General features: G+C 59.0%; 1 protein-coding gene across 2 annotated transcripts; it reads right to left on the bottom strand.

The window, feature by feature from the left end:
- LOC102171917 (angiotensin-converting enzyme) lies at positions 1415 to 22298 on the bottom strand. Of its 2 annotated transcripts, XM_018065326.1 has the most exons (25): positions 22050 to 22298; positions 21257 to 21424; positions 20545 to 20638; positions 19994 to 20137; positions 19408 to 19599; positions 18792 to 18889; positions 18271 to 18443; positions 17697 to 17920; positions 17213 to 17357; positions 16829 to 16927; positions 16457 to 16579; positions 15700 to 15911; positions 14910 to 15046; positions 13927 to 14085; positions 13519 to 13606; positions 11601 to 11744; positions 11256 to 11447; positions 8286 to 8383; positions 7914 to 8086; positions 5585 to 5808; positions 5135 to 5279; positions 4333 to 4431; positions 2494 to 2616; positions 2039 to 2226; positions 1415 to 1873 (listed from the first exon to the last, which is right to left on the bottom strand). In XM_018065326.1, the coding sequence occupies exons 1-25, from the start codon at positions 22296 to 22298 to the stop codon at positions 1644 to 1646; spliced, it is 3921 nt and encodes a 1306-aa protein (XP_017920815.1). In that variant the 3' UTR covers positions 1415 to 1643. The 2 variants fall into 2 exon arrangements, with proteins under 2 accessions (XP_017920815.1, XP_017920816.1); XM_018065327.1 differs by lacking the exons at positions 15700 to 15911; positions 16457 to 16579; positions 16829 to 16927; ... (7 more) ...; positions 21257 to 21424; positions 22050 to 22298 and adding an exon at positions 15139 to 15693 and having other exon boundaries at positions 1595 to 1873.

Raw genomic sequence — 22510 nt, 5'->3', positions numbered from 1 at the left:
TGACAATGACCTCTGTCTGCCAAACAGCTTTTGAAACCATCAGGCTGGGGAGGGGGGTCATTAAAGAAGTCTTGGGTGGTAGAAGGCTTGGAACTATTTAGAGGCTATGTTTATAAATTCCACTGTCTCAAGTAATCATAAACTTCCACTCTCTTGCAAATCCGGAATACCTCAACTCCACATCCGGACCCATGGAATAGGCCTGCACAATTGCAGCTATGTGCCCCCCCTACACACACACAAATACAATCACACACACACAATCACAGGCACATAAACACAGATACACACAATCACAGACACAGGAACACACAGACACCAACGCAGACACACATACTAACAGACACAAACACACAGATACACACACACACTGACACAACAACAGCTGGAGACTGGAGGGGGGTGGGGGCAAAAGCTGTGGACCTAAAGGATACTAGGGGGACAGATACTAGGGTTGGGCCAAGTCTTATCTGCAAAGCCAAGAAGGGGCACAGGGCCAAGGGTCCTCCCGGGGGGCCAGGCTTTGGCCATTAAAAAAGACCATTAGGTTTGGCATTTAAATATTAAGAAAAAGACTGTCTAGTCATGCTACCTGGAAAGAGGTTACACAGCTGTAAATACAGTGTGATCAGATTTAAAATACAGTATTGAGGAAAAAAGGCTGGAAATACATACACCAAATGTCAACAGTGCTTAACTCTTGGTGTTGATATAAAAGGCTTTTCTTTACACATTTCTTTATTTTCTAAATTTTCTACAGTAAACATCTAGATAAAAGATTTTAAAATGTCCCTCAAAATGATACTCTCTCAAAACCAGGCTGGCCTCTGAGGAAGGCTCGGGGTGAGGGCGTGTGCTGGGGGCATGGGTGGGGTGGTCCCCCGGCAGTCAGTCCCTGCGTCGGCACCGGCTTCTGCCTGGCTGGGGCAAAGGGTCCTGACCCTGGGCCCTGGGGGCAGTACTCTGGTGGCTCTGAGCACGTGTGTGAGTGGACATGGAGCTGGGGCAGGCACGGGCCAGTTCTGTGCCCTCAGCCGGCAAGGTGCTCCCCCCGGGGGACTAGAGGACAGCTGGGAGCCTTCCGACTGGGGACTGGACCGTTTATGGGAATAGCGGGGGCAGGGCTCCAGCAGCCCAGAATGTCTGCTTCCCCTTTGCCGCCCAGAGCCCTCCTGGGCCAGTGCCCAGGCCTGGCCAGGCCTGCCTGCCACAGCAGGCCGGGGGCCAGCTGCCCGGGCTGGAGGGGGTACTGGCCTGGGCGCTGGGTGGGGCTGGGGCCAGAGCTAGGAGGTGTTTTCCAGGCTCTTCTTGGAAAGAGATGAAGACCCGGGAGAAGTGACCCCCTTGATTGGCAGGAAGCGAGGGAGCTTCCCCGTCCTGTCCCTGGCTTCCCCGTGAGGGACACAGACGCCGATGGGGAGGCAGGACCTTTAATTGTATCCACAGGGAGACGGGGAGAGGGTGCCATGTGAGGGGGGACTCTGGATCTCTGGGGACCAGGGGGCAGGGGCCACGGTGGCCCGAGGTCCGGAGGCCTGAGGGGGGATGGGGGGCAGGGGGAGGGGGAGGGGAGGGGGAGGGGCAGCAGGAGGGTGGGGCTGGGGTGAGCGCGGGAGCAGCGCAGGGCCCCTCCCGGTCTCCTCTCAGGAGTGTCTCAGCTCCACCTCGGAGCCGAACTGGGGCCCGCGGTGGGGCCGGCGGAGGCTGTGGTGGCGGATGCTGAAGAGCCGCTGGGTGAGGCCCAGCGTGGCCACCAGCAGGGCGACGCCCAGGAAGAGCAGCACCCACTGGCCCACGCGGGCCTGCTGCTCCTCCAGGTCCAGGCCCAGGAAGTTGACACGGCCGGAGCCCACGACGGGGCCTTCCAGGCGAGCTGGCCGGGAGGAACGAGAGCGGGCGCTGGGCCGGGCCGGGCGCGCCGCTGGCTCCCCAGCCGTGAGCGCGGAGGCCGGACTCCAGCCTGCCTTAACTTGGGAGGGCCCCAGCCCTGAGCGAGCCCCGGGGCTGCCCTGGAGCCCAGGGGGGTGGGTGGCGGTACCTGAGTTTGGCGTCCAGTTGTACTGAGGCCAGCCCAGCTTCTCCCCATGCCGCCCGTTCTCCGTCACGAGCCAGTCCAGCAGCGGCTTGAAGTAGGTCATCATGGAGGCAGCCGACATGTTGGACTGGCCCGTGATCAGCCGCATGGCTTCGGGCCACGGCTGACTGAAGCCCAGCTTCATGGCATCCCTGGGGGAGCCCCAGGAGGGGAACCGAGTCAGAGGGACAGGCTGGGAGGCTCCCTGCCCCACCCCGTCCCAGTCTCGCATCAGCTCTCTCCACCCCACCTCCCAGCCTGTCCCCCCCGCCGCGGGACTGAGGGCCTGGGCGGGTCTGGGGCTTTGGGGGAAGGGTGACCCGGGCGGAGGCCATGGTGGATGTTCCCGGAAGAGCTCCACTGGGAAGTAGGCCATCGTGGGGAGGACAGGGGTCAGAGCAAGGCCAGAGGAGACTCACGCCAGGAGCTTCCCGGCCTCCTTGGACTGGTAGATGTCACACTTGTACAGGGGGCCCTGGTGGCCTGCCGCCTGACACAGTGCCTGGTGGAACTGGAACTGGATGACGAAGCTGACGAAGTACCTGCAGGAGGGCAGGTGACCATGACGTCAGGGTGAGCCTGTCCTGGACTGCAGAGTCATCCAGGCCTCCTTCCCTGCCTCTCACCACAGAGCTGCCTCCACATGGAGCATCTTGGGAGAGACTCTCAGAGCTAGGGATGCTCATGGGTGAGGCAGAGTGGGCCAGAGTCCATCAGAGATGTGGCGGGCTGCTCTGGGACACAGAAACGACATCTCTGTCCCTAAGGTGTTGCCTACTGGGTCATGCTTCTGACCAGGCAGGGAAGCCAGCCCAAATGACCTCCTTTATCCCAAAGCAGTGGGAATTCCCTGCAGAAGTCTGCCGGTCAAGGAGGGGCAGCCTCTCTGAAAGTGGGGAGGTTTGGAATGTCCTGAACCAGCAGCGCAGATGGGAAGGCTGGGCGCAAGTCATGTGCACCGCCTTTTCTGTATGTGCTTTGCCAAGGCTGCTGGTCAGAATCTGGAGGGTGATCACTTTGCCCGCTCCCTCCTGGAGAATTATCTGTGCTAAGCTGGGAAGCTAGCCATCACGTGGGCCGGCTTCTGTGTGAAAGTGAGTGCCAGCTCGGGAGCTCAGAAGCCCGTTGGGAAGGCGGGCGGAGGGTCTCTCTGCAGGTCACCCTGGCACACTGGCTGGTCAGGGCTGTGTGGAGTTGCCCTTGACTATCCTTGGCTCCCTGCTCCCCCTGCTGCTCCCTGGAGCTTCTGAGCAGGCTTTCTGTTCCTTCCTGGACTCGGGCACAGAACTTACCCACTTCATGCTTAATTAGGTCCTGACTGTGCTGACACTGCGCCAGGTGCTGGGGTGGAAGGCTGGGCACGATGGACATAAGCCCTCCTTCACTGGCCTTCTGGGGAGCACAGGGGCCCTTTGCCCCAGATCCCTGCCTCGAGGGAGGGCTCCGGCTCCTCTAATCCCACTTCCCAGTTCCCAGCCAGTGCTCCCTTGCAGCACGCAGAGGGAGAGGGGCTGACTGGGTGCATCCACGTGGTGGCAGCACGACTGATGGCGCTGCTGTGTTTCCACATTCCATTTAAGACGGTGATTTAATGATGGTGGGTTATGGCCACCAGTTCCCAAACATGTTCTGTATTAAGACTGTGTGCTAAGATATGAACTCTTGCAACGATTCTGTGAAATGGGATTCCACGGGTGAGGAAGCTGGAAGCTCGCAGAGATGGAGGGATTTACTCAAGGGAACAGTCATGGAGATGAGATTTGAACCTGTACTGTATAATCCCAAGGCTGTGACCCCGTGCCACCAACAATACAGGCTTCCATCCAGCTGGGCCTCTAATCCTAGCTCCAGTGGGTAGAAGGTCCCCAGGTACAACTCAAATTATGTCACAGGAAATATGTTCAATACGTATAAGGGAACAGAATGCTGTAAAAATGAGAAAATAGTGCTCAGAGCAAGGTCTGGCCGTGGGTCATGGTTCATGCTAACTAACCAAGGTCTTGTAACCATTAGCCAGCTATAGTAAAGTTTCTGTTTTTAACCGTCTGGAGGGCGGGGCTCTCAGGGTATCACAAGAGTGAAACAGCGTCAGTCTTGGTTACAGGTGAGAGGCCCAGACGCAGTGCACCACACACGGGTCCCCAGGTTGCTCTGACAGTAGCTCCTGGAGCAGGTAGCTCTTGGAAGGGGTAGCAAAGGTGTCTGAACACCATGCGGAGGCGCTGCCCCTCCGGACGCCCTCCTCCCTTTCCTGTTACCTGACATAAGGCACACTTGCAGGAATGTGGAACTTGGCCCCTGGGTCAAAGTCGTCTTGAGATCTGGCCAGTGGGGGACAGACACCCTGGTACTTCAGCCTGTGGAGGAGGAAGACACATTAGAGGGAGGGTTTGGGGACAATCAGAACTTCCTGGTGGCTCAAATGGTAAAGAATCCATCAAAAATGCAGGCGACCTGGGTTTGACCCCCGGGTTGGGAAGATATCCTAGGGAAAGGAATGGCAACTCACTCCAGTGTTTTTGCCTGGAAAATCCCATGGACAGGGGAGCCTGGCGGGCTACAGTCCATGAGGTCACAGAGTCAGACGTGATTGAGTGACTAACACTTTCACTTTTTGGGGAGAATCAAGCTGGGAGAATTGCTGTTCTTGATTTGCAATATGGTGCCTGCCCTGGGCCTGCACAGGGTGCTGACAATTCCTGCAAGCCGTGCCTTTGTGAGTCACTGCCCCCAGGTACCCCATCGCTCACACACACCCCTAGACACTATACAGGCAGACACACCAGGTATACACAGACGCAAGCACACACACACCTAGACACCATACACACAGACCAGGTGCACACAGAGGCAGGCACACACACAGACACACACATGCCACACACACACACCAGGTACACACAGACACACCAGGTACATACAAACACAGGCACACACATACACACACACACACACCCCTAGACACCATACATGCAGACACACCAGGTGCACACACACACAGGTGCCGGCATATACCCCATGGAGACCCCCGGCCCACACCCTACAGCAGGACTCTAGAACCTGAGGCTCCACCACTCCTGGTTGTAGTTCTCCCTGGTGACACTTCCGTCAAACACCCTCCAACGCCACTGGTCGACGAGGAAGCTGAAGGGGATGAAGGCGATCTTGTCAAGCGCCATCTTCATCAGAAAGTTGATATCCTCCTCTGCCAAGAGAAGGGAGCCTGACGTCAGATCCAGGCCTGCCTCCCGCCATATCCTAGCAGTGGGCTGAGCGGGTGTGCGGTGGGTGGAATGGGTGGAGTGGGCGGGGTGACCTGCTTCTCCTTAGGTCCAGCGACCCGCCTCTTGGGAGGGGTTTTCCCCCCTGCTCTCCCCGCTAGCTGTACCCTGGCTCCTTGTGTTCTGTCCTGGCACTGCCTGTGGCCCACGGAGCCTCCTCTCTGCCTCCCAAGCTCGATGCCCCTTCTCGGCCCCTCTGCCCGCTTGGATCTCCCCGTTCCTCGCTCACCGTAGCTGCCGTCCCCGCTGCTCAGCAGGCCGATCTTGTGCAGGTGCGTGGGGGTGGACACTGAGAGGGCCAGCACGTCCCCAATGGCCTCGTGAAAGCCGGGGTTGGCGCCCTCCCGGAAGGTCACGGGCAAGTCCTTGTACTGCATGAAGTACTGTATGTGGCCCATTTCGTGGTGGGCCACCACCAGGTCTTCCATGTTCACTGAGGTGCACTGCTTGATCCTGGAGCACGGGGTGGGAGAGAGACAACAAGGAGCCCTGGGCAAAGGCAGCGGCTAACCCTGCTTGCAGAGCAGGCCCTCAGGACCATCACATGCGAGGAACACAGCATCATGGGGAGAAAAACCAAAAGGAGAAATGGAGGCGATCTGGGGATTAGAAACTCCTACAGCATGGTCCTCTAGGCCTCTCCCCTGCCTCCAGCTCCCCTGAACACCTTGAGCCTGCACTGCTGTGTGTGTGGCTTTCTAACTGCGAGGTATGTGCTCTGGAGGCACGGGGACCCTCAGTCACGCTCAGTGACTTTCCAGGATGTGGGTCCTTTGGTTCCTCTTCTCACGGTCTGTCTCTCCCTGGTCTCAGGCTTCCTGAAGGAAACAATGGTGTCTGGGCTCTTCTGCACCCCACGTGTCTGATGCCAGCAGGCAGATCACCCCAGGATTTCTCAGGGCCAGGACTGATGGGACATCTGCCGAGCTGTCCGAGAAGGGGCTCCACTTCCCTTTCCACCTTTTGTGAGCGGAGGAAATTCACCCTTGGATCTAACCAGAGCTTTTCAGCTCAGTGGACCCCTTTTTGTTATCCTATGGTGAGGGCTAAGAGCTGCCCCAGTGACATGAAGTTGGGGTCTACCCACCTTCTGTTAGGACTCCCTGTACGAGTGAGGTTCCCCAAGGTGCCCTCACCTTTGAGAGTCTGTCTGCACCCCACCCTGAAGCTCTGGTCTCCATGCCTCTTAAGGAAGGGCCCAAGGCCTGGGGAGCCAGTGAACCTGCCTGCTTTGTTCCAGGACCGGAGCCCACTCTTCTCATCAGAGATACTTCACCATCTCTGCCACTTCTCCCAAGAGTTGGAAACTTCTTAATCTTCTTTTGAACCTAGGTTGTGACTGGTTGAACCTTGTGACTTGCTTTAGCCAATAAAGCAAGGAGGCAGGAGTGACCCGTCCCAGTTCTGGACTAACTTAGTCTTTAAGAGATCTGGCTGCTTTTGCTTTTGCTCTGTGGATGCCGGCCATTGGGTAAGAAATCTGACCGCCTGAGGCTGCCGCCCCATGAGGTCATCCAAGCTCTCCTAGAGAGACATGTCCGGCCAGACCCCGGCTGCTCCAGCCATGCCAGTCCGGGCACCCAGCTTGTGAATGCAGGAACCCACATGAGCGTCCCTGCCCCAGCATGTGCCACACAGAGAAAAGCCGGGGAAGCCAGCTGACAGCCAGGAGCACAGCCCTGGACTGAAACCCCGCTGAGCCATGCCGGCCTTCTGCCACCATCAGAGCTGCCCCAGCAAAGGTCTCCACCACTACAAGGCAGGATGAGCCACTTCCTCTGTGCAGAGCCTGAATCCCTGGCCCATAAAATCACTAGCAGACTTCCCTGGTGGTCCAGTGGTTAAGAACCAGCCTGCAAGTGCAGGGGACACAGGTTTGACCCCTGGTCTGGGAAGATTGCACATGCCACGGGGCAACTAAACCCATGAGCCACAACTACTGAGTCCACACTCGAGTCTGTGAGCCGCAAGAAGGGAAGCCACCACAGTGAGAGGCCCGTGCATTGCAACTGGAGAGGAGTCCCTGCCTGCCTCAACGAGAGAACACCCTCGCACAGCCACCAAGACCCAGCATAGCCATAAATAAATACATTCAAAATAATAATAAAAAATCATGAGCATAGTCAAATAGTTGTTTTACGGCCCTGGGTTTTGGGCTGGCGTGATACACAGCAGTAACTGAAATGCTGTCCACAAATGCAGACAGCTCCTGAGCCCTGTCAGAGGTGAGAGTAGATCTCTGTGAAGCCCCGCACCCCGGTGTCTCCCTGTCTCAAGGCACACGCAGCAGGGAGAGGGCCCGCTGTGCGCAGGGCCTGCCCGATAGGGAGGCTGGCTGGCGGCTCACACAGGCTCACCCCCAGGACTGTGACCTGGAACCCTGAGCTGACGCAGCTGGTCAGTGCTCAGGGAGACCCTTGCATAGTGGATGGGGTTCCCCTGGCACAAGCTGGTGGCCATGCTGAGGCCAGGCCCACTTCTCCGAACCCTCCGCCCCCCGCTCGGACTTGGACTCGTCTCCTTGGCCTCTGGGCTCAGGACCTGCAGCCCGGACACACCTAAAGTCCTTGCCATTGAAGAAATCCCAGGCGGAGGCGTGGCACACCACTTCCCGCCCATCGGTCGGCTTCTCCAGCATTGACTTGTTCCAGAACTCGGGGGGCATGGGCAGCAGCCCCAGGGAAGTGAAGAAATTGTCTGCTTCCTCAAACATCCTTAGGGGTGTCCAGCCCTGCAAACAGACGGAGCTCTGCAGAAGCTGGGGATGGTGGAGATGGACTGTGTGCCACCATGGGAGGGCCCGGGGGGAGGGCCAAGCTGGAAGCAGCTCCTGAATTAGAGGGCCCTCTCCCCCTGGGGCAGGGCTCCCCGCCCCACGCCCTGGGGCTGTCCTGGAGGAGCAGGGGTGCGAGGAGGGGGCCAGTGCGGACCTGCTTTATCATGGCCTCCGTGGCATCCATCTTGGGGGCTGAAGGGAAGGGTGCCACCAAGTCATAGATGTTGGACCAGCTCTGTGCCCACATGTTCCCTGGAGGCAGGCAGAGGACGAGATGCAGAGAGAAGGGAGACAGTGTTGCATTTTAGGCTCGGCACCGTCACACAGCGTGAGGGACCAGATCCCAGTCCTGCTGATCACAACCTGACCAGCCACTGCTGTGTCCCATCCACGTCATCTGAGGTCAGTTTATGCAGTCAGCTGGCAAGAACCACCCTCCTGGGACTTCCCTGGTGGTCCAGTGGTTGAGAATCTGCCTCCCAATGCAGGGGATGTGGGTCTGATCCCTGGTCAAGGAAATAAGATCCCACATGGCATGGGGCAACTAAGCCTGCACCCCACAAGTACTGAGCCCGAACGTTTGAGGGCCCGCGAGCCCACAACTAGAGAAGCCTGTGTCACAACAGAGACCCCGCACAAAACCAAAATTAAAGAAAAGAACCACCCAACTGCCCTCCGTTAGGAGAGGTTGATGCCTCAGCATTTAGGGCAAGACAAGAGTAAAGAAGCTTTCCCAAGTGGCTCAGATGGTAAAGAATCTATCTGTAATGCAGGAGACCTGGGTTCCATCCCTGGGTCAGGAAGATCCCCTGGAAAAAGGAATGGCAACCCATTTCAGTATTCTTGCCTGGGAAATCCCATGGACAGAGCAGCCTGGTGGGCTACAGTCCATGGGGTCGCAAAAGAGTCAGACACGACTGAGCAACTACCGCCTTCAGGCCCAAAGGAGACTAAGCTTGAGCTGACATCAAGTGGAGCCCATGGGTGTAAGCCAGCGAGGGCTGGAGTGCGTGAGAAGCCAGGATGGGATGGGGGCACAAGCTCTGCTCTGAGCCCAGCTCCCAGGCCGGTGGGCACCTGCTTTCCTTCTTGGGGGTCTGAATGAGAAACACAGAGGGACCGAGGGTGGCTGGTCTCTTGAGCTGCCAAGAACTAGACCCAAAGCTGGAAGGGGGTCTCCCTCATGATCTGTAAACGGTGTGTGGCCCCATCTGGTCTCTCTGTTCACAGTGAGGAGCCCCCCAGGAACAGGGCCTGATGGTCCAACAGACACAGGAACCCAGTGGCCTCTACTTGCCCAGTCCCTTCCACCCCTTGTTGTCTCCGACTGCCCATTTCATGCACTCAGGGCATCTGAGTTTACAACCCCTGGAGAATGGGGGCCCCCAAGTTGAGGGGACATTTCACATGTTAGCAAGGTAACTCAAAATCCTTCAAAGTAAACTTCAATAGTACCTGAACGGAGAACTTCCAGATGTACAAGTTGGATTTAGAAAAAGCAAAGGAACCGGAGATCAAATTGCCAACATTCGTTGGATCATAGAAAAAGCAAGAGAATTCCAGATAAGCATCTACTTCTGCTTCACTGACTACTCTAAAGCCTTTGACTATGTGGATCACAACAAACTGCGGAAAATTCTTAAACAGATGGAAACACCAGACCACCTTACCTGCCTCCTGAGAAAGCTGTATGCAGGTCAAGAAACAATAGTTAGAAGTGGACATGGAAAAACAGACTGGTTCCAAATTGGGAAAGGAGTACATCAAAGCTGTATATTGTCACCCTGATTATTTAACCTCTATCCAGAGTACTTCATGTGAAATGCTGGGCTGGATGAAGCACAAGCTGGAATCAAGACTGCCAGGAGAAATATCAGTAACATCAGATATGCAGATGACACCACCCTTACGGCAGAAAGTGAAAAGGAACTAAAGAGCCTCTTGAAGAAGGTGAAACAGGAGAGTGAAAAAAACTGGCTTAAAACTCAATATCCAATAAACTAAGATCATGGCATCTGGTTCCATCACTTCACGACAAATAGATAAACAATGGAAACAGTGACAGACTTCATTTTCTTGGGCTCCAAAATCACTGTAGACAGTGACTGCAGCTGTGACAGCCGTGAAATTAAAAGCCACTTTCTCCTTGGAAGAAAAACTATGACAAGCCTAGTTTTAAAAAGGACAAACGATATTAAAAAGCAGAGATATCACTTTGCTGACAAAGGTCCATACAGTCAAAGCTACAGTTTTTCCAGTAGTCATGTATGGATGTGAGAGGTGGATCATAAAATGTAAGGTGAGAGCCGAAGAAGTGATGTTTTTGAACTGTGGTGTTGGAGAAGACTCTTAAGAGTACGTTGGACTGCAAGGAGATCCAACCAGTCAATCCTAAAAGAAATCAACCCTGAATATTCATTGGAAGGACTGATGCTGAAGCTAAAGCTCCAATACTTTGGCCACCTGATGGATGAGAAGAGCCACCTCATTGGACAAGACCCTGATGCTGGGAAGGATTGAAGGAGGGTGGAGAAGGGGAAGACAGAGGATGGGATGGTTGGATGGCATCATCAATTCAATGGACATGAGTTTGAGCAAACTCTGGGAGATAGTAAAGGGCAGGGAAGCCTGGTGTGCTGCAGTCCATGGGGTCTCAAAGAGTCCGACACAACCGAGTGAACAACAGCAACACTCTCCCAGCTCCTTTGCCTGAACATCGTGTCTACCCTTCTCTCTCCCGACATGACTACTTTCTCCAGCTGTCAGAACCTCTCGCCCTTCAAGGCTTTGTTCACAGCCCCCTCCTGGGGAGGCCTTCTCAGCTTCCACTCCCAGCCCCCTCCTCACCCTCATGCTGCCTGGTGCTGTGACCCGGGAGGCAGGTCTGTCTCCCCAGGACAGGCCTGTGAACTCTGTGCACTGCCCCATCCCTGGTGACCGGTGCCATGTGGCTCTATAGCAAACGTGGCACCAAGTGCAAGTAGGGGGCTCTTCTCCCCACCTCCACCCCCCACCCCACTCCGGGCCTGGCAACATTCCCCTGCCCCAGGCTCCAGTGTCCCCTGCAGACCCTTCCCAGTCTGCCCTCTGCCCTCGCACAGCGGCCCATCTCGCTGGCGCTCACCGAGCAGGTGGGCTGGGATGGGGCCCTCCAGGTTGATGACGTCGGGCCCGTAGTGGTGGTGCAGGGCCCGGCGCACATAGGCATGCAGGTTCAGGTAGAGCGGCTGCAGCTCTTGGAACAGCTGCTCCAGCTCCTCCTCTAGGAAGGGCATCTCATACATGGACCTCCAGGAGTCCCCGCCATCCTGGTAGCCTGTGGGGGTGGGGGTGGGGGCTGTGGCCAGGCTCTCTGGACACCTGACCCTCCCCGGAGCACTCCCCGTCTCCTTCAAGGACTGCCCCCCTCACCTCTTGGGTCTCAGAGGAACCCTCTGAGGGCCCCGGTGACCCTGCAGCGAGTACTCACCATTGAGCCTGGCGGCCTTGTTGGTGAGCTCCACATATTTGGGGAAGAAGGGAAGGATGGACCGCCCCACCTTGTCGCGCCAGCTCTTCCACGCCCAGGCCAGGTCCTGATAATTCCGGGATGTGGCCATCAGCCTGGTCAGATCTGGGGCGGGAGGGGGGGATGGCTTGAGCCCCCAGCTCCTGGCTCACCTCCCACCTCCTCCAGAGCTGGGAGAAGACGGGAAGGGGCAGCACAGGTTGGGGGAAACTGGAGACAGGCTGGTGCCCTTTCTATGGGCTTACAGGTGCCAGGCCCAGGCTCAGCGCTATCCGGACGCGACCTCAAGGAACTACAGGGCTGCAACAGCCCTGTGAGGGGTGCCCTGACCCTCCTTCCACACAAGTGTTGGTGGCATGGCTGAGTCTCCTAGCCAGGAAGCGGCCAAGCTGGGGCACAAACCCAGGGCCCAGGCCCCAGAGCTGCTGCTCGCCGTTTGTCCCCTGGCAATCCCTCCCTGGGAGAAATAGCCTGGAGGTCAAAAGATGGGGGTTCTTGGTCGGTTTCCTCCTGACCTCTCTGTCTGTAAGATGGGGATAATGCTGGCCTGGGGGCAGGAGGATCCTGATCGGGGACTGGGCCTCCTTCATCTCTGCGTCCCCACGGGGCCCAGTGTCTTTCACACACTGTAGCTGAACTGCCTGAATAACCGCTGTGCAGGCCAAGTACAGAGATCCGCTCAAGCACCACCTGGACCCGTGTCCTGTCAGAGCCACGCCTGTATGAGTGGCCTCCTGGGTTATGGGTTACATGGAGCTGACACGGCCTTTGCAGAGCTGGGAGGAGGAGGCTGTGAGCACGGGGGTCAGGTGTGAAGGTGGCCCCGCTTCCTGCCCGACCAGGCCTGAGACGGAGGCCTGCGGGGATCCAGTGCTCGCTGACCGCGCTCTGCGCTGAGATGCGCTATGAGCATCCACTCTACACAGAGGAGGTACATTCAAGGTAGCTTTGTTTGAAGGAAAACACATTTTGAGAATTTTCCATCTGCCCTCTGCTGATGTGAGTGTTCTGTTTTGGGGATGCTCTTATTGTTACTACCAGCAGTGATCTGACAGCCCAGCCCCAGATCAAGGGGCTGACTGATGGGGGTGGAGGCCACATTCCCTGTAACACTCTTGTCCATAAACAAACACACGCACACGTATATCCACCCCCACTTGCGTGCCTACCCACGTACACAACCCCCGGGCCAAACCCTGTCCTAGGAAAACTGTTTCTCTCTCTTGTTTATTTTCCATTTCCCTTTCTATTTGTGATTGTTCTAAAGTGGGAGTTGGGCGGAGGGCCAGGAAGAGACTGTTTCTGGGTGGAGATTCCTCAGGACAAATGTTTATGTCTCTGGCTCCCTGACCCTGGGAAGGTGGGTCAGAGCGGGCGGGAGGGGGGTCTCTGTGTGCAGGTACTGGGATGTCAGGGCTGAACTCCTTCAGAAAGGGGAAGGTTAAGAAGGACTGGCCAGTCTCCTGCGAGAGGAAGAGGACTCGCCAGAGCTGGTCCATTCCTGCCGGCCTTGGAGGGAGTGAGGCAGGAATGGCTTCTGCAGGCTGAGGCTTCAATTTCAGGGTGGGGTGGGATCCAGGGGAGGTAGGTGCCTAGAGGCGAGTCCAAGCCCATGAGAGAAACATTTGAGATACACCTGCTCTGAAGGGCGGAGCACAGGGTGGAACAGGGAGGATGGGACCGGAGGGAGCAGAAGCTGGGGAACCAGCGCAGAGATGAAGCCGGCCTGGTTCTAAGCGGTGGCAGAGAAGCCCCACGGGTGGAAGAGGGAAGCGAGTTTCCTGGGCGTGCTGACCTCCCGAGTCAGAACTGAACATTTCCCTTTCACAGACAGCACCCCAGCCTCCCGGGCCTCCCGCTCACTGCCCAGTGTGCTCACCAGGCTCGAGCCGCAGGCAGGTGCCATTTTTGTGGCACACAGAGGCCACGCTGTAAACGGTCTCCATGTCCACCAGGATCTGGTTGTACTGCGGAGGAAGCAGAGGGGCAGCGAGCTACAGATCTGGCGCCCTGCTTTGCCCCGGCACCATTACGTGGGGCGGGAGGTGGGGGAGGGTTGCTGGGCTATGGGTTGGGGAAGGGGCTCCCAAAGCCCTCCCTTCTCAGCGAGTCTGAGGGTGTGTGTAGGCGAGTCTGGAGGTGTGCGCAGACGTGGGCAGAAGTCATGACTTGACAACTTGAGGAGGAGGAAGCAGCATGAAGGCTACATGCCATCCCTTGAGCTAGGACCCTCTCCTGACCTGGGATCCTCCACCCCCTTTGCCCCACCCTACCCCCAGTTCCCCACCTCTTCCAGCTCCTTGACGGGCAGTGCCGCCCGCTCTAGATCCTGAATCTTCTTTATCATCCGCTTCATGGTGGCATTCTGGAAGTTGGTCACGTCGAACCTCCTGGCCCAGGTGCCATACTTGACGGTGTGGTTTGCCATCTGCAAGTTCTTCTCCATCTGCAGGCACAGGGGGAGCCGTATCATGAGGCCCAGGAGGAGCTCTGGAAAGGGCTCCTAGGAGGAGGCATCGTGTGGGAGCCGAAGAGGCTGGGTGTCGGGGGGCGGCTTTATCAAGTTGCTGCCTTTGCCTATAAAGACATTCCTCAGCCCGGACTGTCTGTGATGTCCTGTGTGCAGTACACATGCCCTCATCCAGCAAGACATCATGTGGGAGAGGCAGAGAAGGAAACCCCACCCTGTATCTTGAATGCTGTTGGGACAGAGGCAGCTTGGCATTCTCTCTGTGGCTTCTGAACCTCAGGGTCCCAGCTGTAAAATGGGAATAAGGTCACTGGCTTTGCAAGACTGTTGAGGAATACACGAGGCAACAGATGTCGACTGCCAAGGAACTGTGGCCAGTGCGTATGGGTCTTCATGAAGTATTATTTCTCTGTGGCTCACCTTGGTTATGATCTCCACTTGGCCACACAGACACGGAGGGGGTCACGGTCGGGGGACAGGTGTAGCCCTTGCTAGGTGGCACACAGGAGCCTTCAGTCTTTTTAAAACCTGACTTTGGCATCACTTACTTCTGCACAAATTACTCCTTTACCAACAACAGATTGTTAATGAAAGACAACCTGTGTTAGGCACTGGGTGTGTGCCCCCCTGAAACTGAAATTGGACACTTTTCAACACGCCGCGGGGATGTTTCACAAACTCTGAGAACGTGTACCCCCGGGCTGGTGTTGGGGATGGGAGGGCAGCCTGTAGCGCCTTGGGTTTCAGGGGACGGGCCCTGTGGGATGAGCACCTGTGTGCTGAGCTGCAGGAGCCCCTACCAGCAACTTGCTGTTGTCCGTGCTGATGTTGGTGTTGTAGTTCCAGTTGGCCTCGGCATACTCATTCCACACCACCTGGGATCTCCGGTCATATTCCTCCACAAACTTGCGGGCCTCGGCCTCGTCGGACACCAGGTCTGCGGGACAGAGCAGAGGGACACAGACAGGCCTCCCCTCGCCCTCCTGCCGCTGCCTGGGCCTCCCCGCCCCGCCCCCCAGCCAATCCCACTTGGGCTCTGGGTTTTCTTCGGGCTGCTGGTTGTTGAGGGATGGGTGGTTGAGTGGCGGATGGTTGTCTCACTGCTGGTTGTTGCCTGGCTGGTTGTTTCCTGGTTGACTGTCACCTGGCTGGTGGTCCCCTGGCTGGTGGTCCCCTGGCTGGTGGTCCCCTCACTGGGGACCAGCAGGGGGCACCCACAGCAGAGCAGGAGGAGGAGGAGGCGAGGCAGTCCTGGAGCAGCCCAACCATGGCCCATGGCCGCAGGAGAGCAGAGCCTTGCAGCCCCCGCCCCCGGCCAATAAGAGCGGATCCTGCAGTATGACCTCATAGAGCAGTGTGCCCGCCTTCCAGCCCCTGGCCAGGGGCCTCAGATCTGGGCACACCCTCCCCAGGAGGCTGGAAAGATGTGCCCACTCCATCCCAGGGCCCTGCCGAGTGTTCAGGAGGCTGCCTGGCTCTCCAGGCAGGACGCCAGGGCCTGGCTGGACAAGCTGATTGGGAACTGTGAACTGGGGGCCTGGGTCCCGAACCTAGAGCTGAGAACCCACGGCACCCTGCCCCAGGCTTTACCAATGCCCTCCGGGTAATTGTCAGGCGTTGGCGGGCGCCACTGATACTCTGGCCAGCCCAGGACCTCGCCGTTCTGCTGGTTCTGCTCCTCGAGCCACTGTGTGACCGGCTGGAAGTAGCTGAGCAGCGGCCTAACGTCCAGGTTGTCTGAGCCGACCATGTCCTTCAGCACCTCCTGCCAGGGCCGTGAGGAGCCTGCCTGCAGCAGCGCCCTGTCAGGCAGAGAGGGCGCTGTGGGCACAGGGTCTCAGGCCAGTGTCTATGGCTGCTGCCCTGCCCACCTGCTCCGCCTCTGGCCACTTCTCTCCCCACTGGGTGGCAAGAATGGCAGCGTTAAGTCTCAGGGCCTAGGAGCTCTGTGAGAGGGGGACATTTGTCTTGCCCCACGCCAGCCAGAAGGGCCTCCCAGGTGGTGCTAGTGGTAAAGAACCTGTCTGCCAATGCAGGAGATGAAAGAGATGTAGATTCAATCTCTGGGTGGGAAGATCCCCTGGAGGAGGGCATGGCAACCCACTCCAGTATTCTTGCCTGGAGAATCCCTTGGACAGACGAGCCTGGCGGGCTGCAGTCCATGGAGTCACAAAGAGTCAGACACAACTGAAGCGACCAGCCAGAAAGCCCGCTCAACAAGCAGTTGATGAGAGAAAGAAAAGGCGGGGGAGTGGAGAAGGGCCCCCTCCACTGGCGTGGTGGTGGTGCCCCCACCTGATACACCTTCACTGAGCTCTCCCCTCAACCCCCCACAGCCCCCACACACCGGAGCTTGGCCCCCGCCTGGGTGGACTGGTAGATGTCACACTGATGCAGGGGGCCTTGGTGGCCTGCCTCCTTGCACAGCGCTTCGTGGAACTGGAACTGCAGGACAAAGCTCACGAAGTACCTGCAGGCACAGGAGGGGCGTGAGGGGGATGGCGGAGGCCCCCCTGCCTGGGGCCCAGCTAGCTTCCACAGGGCAGAGGCTGGACCATGGGCTGCCTTGGGGGAGAACTGAGAACTGAGCTTGGCTCAGGAAAGAGGCCCACTCAAATTCCAGGTTGTTGGGGGTCCAGGGGAGGATGGGGACAAGCCCGGGATATGGGGGCCCAGCATAGGGGAAGGAACTAAGGTGTGCCAGAACTGGGGGCAGTACCTGATATATGGGGTCACATTTGGGACGTGAAACTTGGCTCCAGCGTCAAAGTGGGTTTCGTTTCGGACAACCGGAGGACAGATCCCCTGATACTTGGTTCTGGAAGAGGATGTGGTTAAGTTGTCTTAGGACCTGAGGGTTGTACACAGGCTGATTTTCCCTTTGCAGAAAAGGCTGCCAAGCAGGCATTCCCACTGGCCGTCCCTCCCCATCCTGGAGAACTGGGGATGACCACCTGTCCGACGGAGTTTTCGGCAGGAAAGAAGAATGCCGTAAGGAGGAGGGGGGAGGTGTTCCTGGAGAGGAGGGAAGCAGGAGGCAGGGTACCCGGGAAGGTGGCGAGGGCCCCTGGGATGAGGCCCCTCTCCATCCCTCTTTGCTCACCGAAGATACCACCAGTCATAGTTGTAGCGGGAAGGGGGGGTTCGCCCACTAAAGACCCCCCAACGCCACTGGTCCACCAAGTGGCCAAAGGGCAGGAAGGCAATCTTTTCCAGTGCCATCTTTAACAAGTAGTTGATGTCGCTCTCTGTTGGGAGATGAGAAGAGATAGGTCAGAGGGAGAGGGGAGTCCAGCTGGGACAGGGGCCCCTGGGGGAGAGGCTGGCAGGAGGTGAGGCTGAGCAGATGTAGAGAAAGGAGCGTGAGCCTTTGGGACCATGCAGTCCTGCTTGGAAGAGGACGCTAGGGCAGTGGCGCTGGGATGCAGGGTAGGCCTCGAGGCCTGGGTGGATCCCCAGACCTGCCTGACGTGGGGCAGGGAGGCGGAAATGAGACGGGCAGATGGGAGCAGCCACCAGTGGGGTCCTGCTGGGGGACCCAGAGGGGTCTGGGTGAGCTGGGCTGGGTCCTCTCCACCCCCACATACCTGTGTCGTTGGTGACCTGGTCCAGCAGGCCGATCTTGTGCAGGTGTGCAGGAGTGGAGACGGAGAGGGCCAGCACATCGCCGATGGCCTCGTGGAAGCCTGGGTTGGCGCCTCGGCGCAGGGAGACGTGCTGGTCCTTGTACTGCAGGTAGTACTGCACGTGGCCCATCTCGTGGTGGACCGTGGACAGCTGGTCCATAGTGACCCGTGTGCACTGCTTGATCCTGGGGCAGGGAGAGGGCGTGGGTGAGGGCGAAGGACGGGCAGGACGGGGAGGCTGGTGCCAGAGGGAACGAAGCCAGGCGGGCGCTGTCCCAGGATTCCCAGGAACCGGTGGAAACAGGCAGACCTCCACCCTGCCCCAGCCACACCCGGCCTGTCCCCTCCGTTCCAAGGTACAAGGCTGGTTGCCTGTCAGAGTTGCCTAGTGAAAGCAGCCTGCTGCAGCCCTAGAAGAGACCCAGCCTCCCGGCCGGTCTTGGAGCTGGGACAGACGTGGGCCTGGGAGCTGGCCTCCCTGTGGCCCGGCTGCCCGGCCTTCGGGAGCCTTGCAAGCCACCTCCAGCATTGAGACCTGAAGTCTTTCCTGTTGTAGAAGTCCCAGGCGGACGCGTGGCACACCACCTCCCGCCCGTCGCTTGGCTTCTCCAGCATGGATTCCGCCCAGAACTCGGGTGGCATGGGCAAGAGCCCCAGGGAGGTGAAGAACTCCTCCGCCACCCGGAACATGTGTGTGGCGTTCCAGCCCTGGGGGTGGAGGGGTGGGGGGGCACACTGGGGTCAGGGGCCAGCTGCTAGAGCCCACCCCGGCTGCCCCGGGGGCGTGTCTGGGGTCCCCCACTCAGGTCAGTTCCGTGCTCACAAAGAGCACCTCTGCTTCGTGGCCTCCCTTCCCGGAGGCCAGGCCCCTACTGGCTACAGCGGATACACAAAAGTGGCCTGCTGCTCACTGCCCCTCTCCCCTCCCAGCGGGGTCCTGAGGGAAGAACTGGCACCCAGCTCACGGTGGGGACACACACTGCAGGCTGTGGATCCTCAGCTCCTCGTGTCTGACTCCCTTTCATGGCCCCCGCCAGGGCCTGACTCCGAGCTCACCTTCTGCACCATAGCACTGGTAACATCAAGATTGGGCTTGTCGGGGAAGGGCACCACCATGTCGTAGACATTCTCCCAGCTCTGGGCCCACATGTTCCCTAGACAGAGGAGGGGAGCCGACAGCTTGGTGCCCAGCCCAGCCAGGGCCTGCTTCCCCAGGCGTGTCACCAAACAGCACCCTGGTGACTGGACCTGGGGCACGGCAGGGCCACAGCCCGCTTGCCGGGCTCACACAGCAGTCCCACCCACTCCTGAGTGCTCTGCATTCCCTGGGGCTGGCAGAGGCCAAGGTGCCCAGGTGATGCAGCTGGGGTCCTTTCTGACTCCCAGGTCCCTGCCCTTCCCCAGCCCTGACACCGGCATAAAGTGGGGCTCTTTCTCCTCTTCCACTGGAGCTAAAGCCTTCAGGGTGGCTCCTGGCTCTGCATTTTACTAGCTCTCTGCCCTGTGCCACATCCCTTGCGCATCCTAAGCCCCCTCTGAACAGCAGTGATCATGAGAAGGATCACCGACTTCATGGGTTCACGTGCGGGTGAGTGAGCAATGCGATGCTCTGAAAGGTGAACCGTGATGGGGCTGACCCTGGCCATGTGTGGAGGTGAGGCCAAGCCCTTACCCAGCAGGTGAGCGGGGATGGGTCCCCTGAGGTTGATGTATCTGTCCCCATATCGGCGGTGCAGTGCACGCCGGACGTAGGCATGGAGGTTCAGGTAGAGGGGCTCCAGCTGCTGGTAGAGGCGTTCCAGATCCTCCGTGAAGGTGGGAGAGTCATACCAGGAGCGCCAGTAGGCCCCTGTGTCTGAGAAGCCTTGGGGGGGTGGCATTGGGGATGCAGTTCAGGCCCCAGGCTCTGGCACCTCCCCCCCAGCTATCGCCTGGCCATTCTCCTGGCTCAGGGCCAGTGTATATGCCTGCTCACGCAAGGGAGAGCTTGGGGGTGACTGCACTCAGTTTTCTAACTATGGTTGCTCCAACTCCAGCTAAACAGATCCTGACACGTGTAAGCCCTACAGCTGGGAGGAGTACCAGGAGGGGCAGCGTGAGGCTGATGGGGCTAAAGCCCAGCTTGGCCATCCGCTCTCTGTGTGACCTTGGGCCAGTGTAGGGAGTCACTGTAATGGCCGCTCTGTGTGTTTCGGGGCTCAGTGGAGACAGGAGACGGGAGGGTCGTGCCCACACCGAGGCTGGGTGGGTGTGCTCACCATCCTGCGTGTAGGCCTCGTTGCTGAGGGCAGTGAAGTCCTGGTATAGGGGCTTCAGTGGGATGCCCGCAGCGTTGTGCCAGCCCTCCCAGGCATACAGCAGCAGGGCGTAGCTTCGCGAGGAAGCCAGGATGTTGGTGAGCTCTGAGACACAGGTGGGCAGGGTCAGTTCAGAGACTGCTGCCTCGAAGTCAGCAGTAGAGGAGGAGGTTTGTAAGGAAAGCCACGGTGGGGTCTAAGGCCTGCGGAGGGCCCTTGGGGGGATGAGAGGGCCCAGTAAGGGAAAACCAGGTGGCGACGATGAAGGCCAGTTGCGATGGGGGAGGAAAAGCACATGTGAGGGTGGGGTTGGGGCTGGAGGCTGGAGATTCCAGAAGTCAGTCGGCCTGGAGGAGCAGGGTGTGGGGGCATCAGGCACTCTGGTCCTAATCAGAGGTTCAGGCCTTTGGGTTTACCGCCCCCCGCAGAAATGTGCCATCCTCCGGGAGCCGTCGGGTGGCAGGGAAGGGCAGGAAGCCCCGGAAGACAAACAGGAGACTCAGGCCCGTTACCTGGGTCCAGGGACCAGCAGGGGGCAGTCTTGTTGGGGAAGCAGACCTTGGCGGTGGAGTAAATCCTGCTCATGTTGCTTAGCAGAGAGTTGTACTGGGGAGTTAGAGTTGAGAAAATGTTAGTGATGAACAGCCCTCAGAGGTAATCCGGCAGCCCCCTCCTCTTTTTGCTGGGAGGAAGAGAGGAGATGCCCTGAGGGAGGATGTGGCTTGGACAAGACTGCCTTGTGGCACTCGGAGCATATCTGAATGTGAATGGACGGGTTTCGCTTCATTGGAGCCTGCCTGTGGAAATGGGAAACTGGCGTCCTGAGAACTAGGGAGCAGGGTTCAATTTTGAGCTCGGCCACCACCGACTGAGACCAAATCCCTCTCATTCCCTGACCTTGATACCCTCTCCACCTTTCGGAGGAAGCCCTTAAAACAAATCACCTATGGAGAAACTGAAAACTCCTGTTTCATCTTTCATTGTTTACTTGAATTTTGCTTTCTACTCCATGACACTTGCTTTAATATAAAGTAACTTCTCTCACCCCATCTCCAGGGAAATCAATACTTCAGGAACGCACTCTGCTCACAGGGGCTTCCCCTGCAGTCAGGGCCAGAAGAGATCCTGGGGTCCCTCCTGGCCAGACACCCCCGCCCCCCTCACCACCACGGTAGGCACTGGGAGGGTACCCTGGAGAATTCTGCCTCCACCCTTCAGGCCCACCTTCTGCCGCTTCTCTAGGTCCAGGTTGGCGGGGCCCAGGGTGCGCACCGCCCCGATGATGCGCAGCAGCGTGGGGTCGGTAAAGTTCTGCCAGACCGGGTCAAACAGACCCTTGGCCTTCTGGCCCCAGGCCTCTGAAAACTCCTGGCTGAGCAAGGCTGCTTCCTCCTGTGGGCACCAGGAGGGCACGAGAGGGTAAACAGGGGAGGCCATGGCGCTGGGGGAGGGGAGGAAGGTCAAGGGCTTCTGGAGACCGGGGCTGATGGGAGCACTTTCCCTTCAACTGGGCCCTGGGGGTGAAAAACTGGGGCGGGGGGGGGTCTGCCTCAGGAAGGTGGTGGAGCAGAAACGCGCCAGAAGAGAGGCAGGGAGAGGAGAGGGTGATCAGACAGCGATGAGAGGTGACCGGTACAGGGAGCGAGGGGAAGGTAGTGCGGCCAGAGAGGGGGAGAACCCAGAGCAGAGCGGGCACCCTAAGCGAAGACTGCCGCGGATCCAGCCCGGAGGCACCCCTGGCGCCGCCGCCTGGGAGGACTCGGGGTCAGTGTGGCCTCATCCATTCGGTTCCTTATTGGGCAGGACCATGGGCCCAGCACCGGGCCAGGGAACCGACTGCCCGTGGGAATGGGGGGGGTGGCGGAGGGAGAGGAGGCAGGCGGGCCCCGCCAGGACCTCTCGGTTCCGGGGCCGGGGGCGCGCGCGCGGGGCGGGGACTCCCCGCCCCCCAGCGCCCGGCCGCCGGGCTGTGATTGGCCGCCCGGGCTCCGCCCCCGCCCCGGGCCCACGCGCCCACCTGGCGCCGCGCGTTCTCCTCGGTGATGTTGGTGTCGTGCGCCCAGCTGGCGGCCGTGCTCTGGAACAGCACCTGCTCGGCGCTCGAGTTGAAGCTGGCTGCGAAGATCTGCGCCCCAGCCTCGTCGGCGGAAAAGTTCCCCGGCTGCAACGCGGGGTCCAGCACCAGGATCACGGGCGGCGGCGGCAGCAGCAGCAGCAGCAACGGCAGCAGCAGCGGCAGCCACCGGCGACCCGACGCGGCCCCCATGGTGCGGTGCGCAGCGCAGCCCCTTCTCCCGCGCAGCGCCCGCCCTGCGGGTTATAAAACCCGGCCGCCGCCGCCGCCTTCCGACACACCCCTACCTCCCCGCCCCGCCGCGCTTCCTCCTCTGCTCCAAAGTCCCCCGGCCGCCGCGCGGGCCTAACGGAGCGGGGCGGGGACCGAGGCTTCCTGGCCCGCCCCGGGCAGGGGCGCCGGAC

The sequence above is a fragment of the Capra hircus genome, chromosome 19 (genome assembly GCF_001704415.2).
Source record: "Capra hircus breed San Clemente chromosome 19, ASM170441v1, whole genome shotgun sequence".
NCBI classification, from domain to species: Eukaryota; Metazoa; Chordata; class Mammalia; order Artiodactyla; family Bovidae; genus Capra; species Capra hircus.
This window is presented reverse-complemented; position numbering and strand designations above follow the sequence as displayed.

Excerpts from the sequence above, each read along its gene's own strand:
- LOC102171917 (XM_018065326.1), bottom strand. The coding sequence starts at position 22,298 with ATGGGGGCCGCGTCGGGTCGCCGGTGGCTGCCGCTGCTGCTGCCGTTG. Across the intron at positions 20,639-21,256 it reads ACCTAGAGAAGCGGCAGAAG|TACAACTCTCTGCTAAGCAA; the intron begins GTGGGCCTGAAG and ends CTAACTCCCCAG. Across the intron at positions 2,227-2,493 it reads GAGGCCGGGAAGCTCCTGGC|GGATGCCATGAAGCTGGGCT; the intron begins GTGAGTCTCCTC and ends GGGCTCCCCCAG.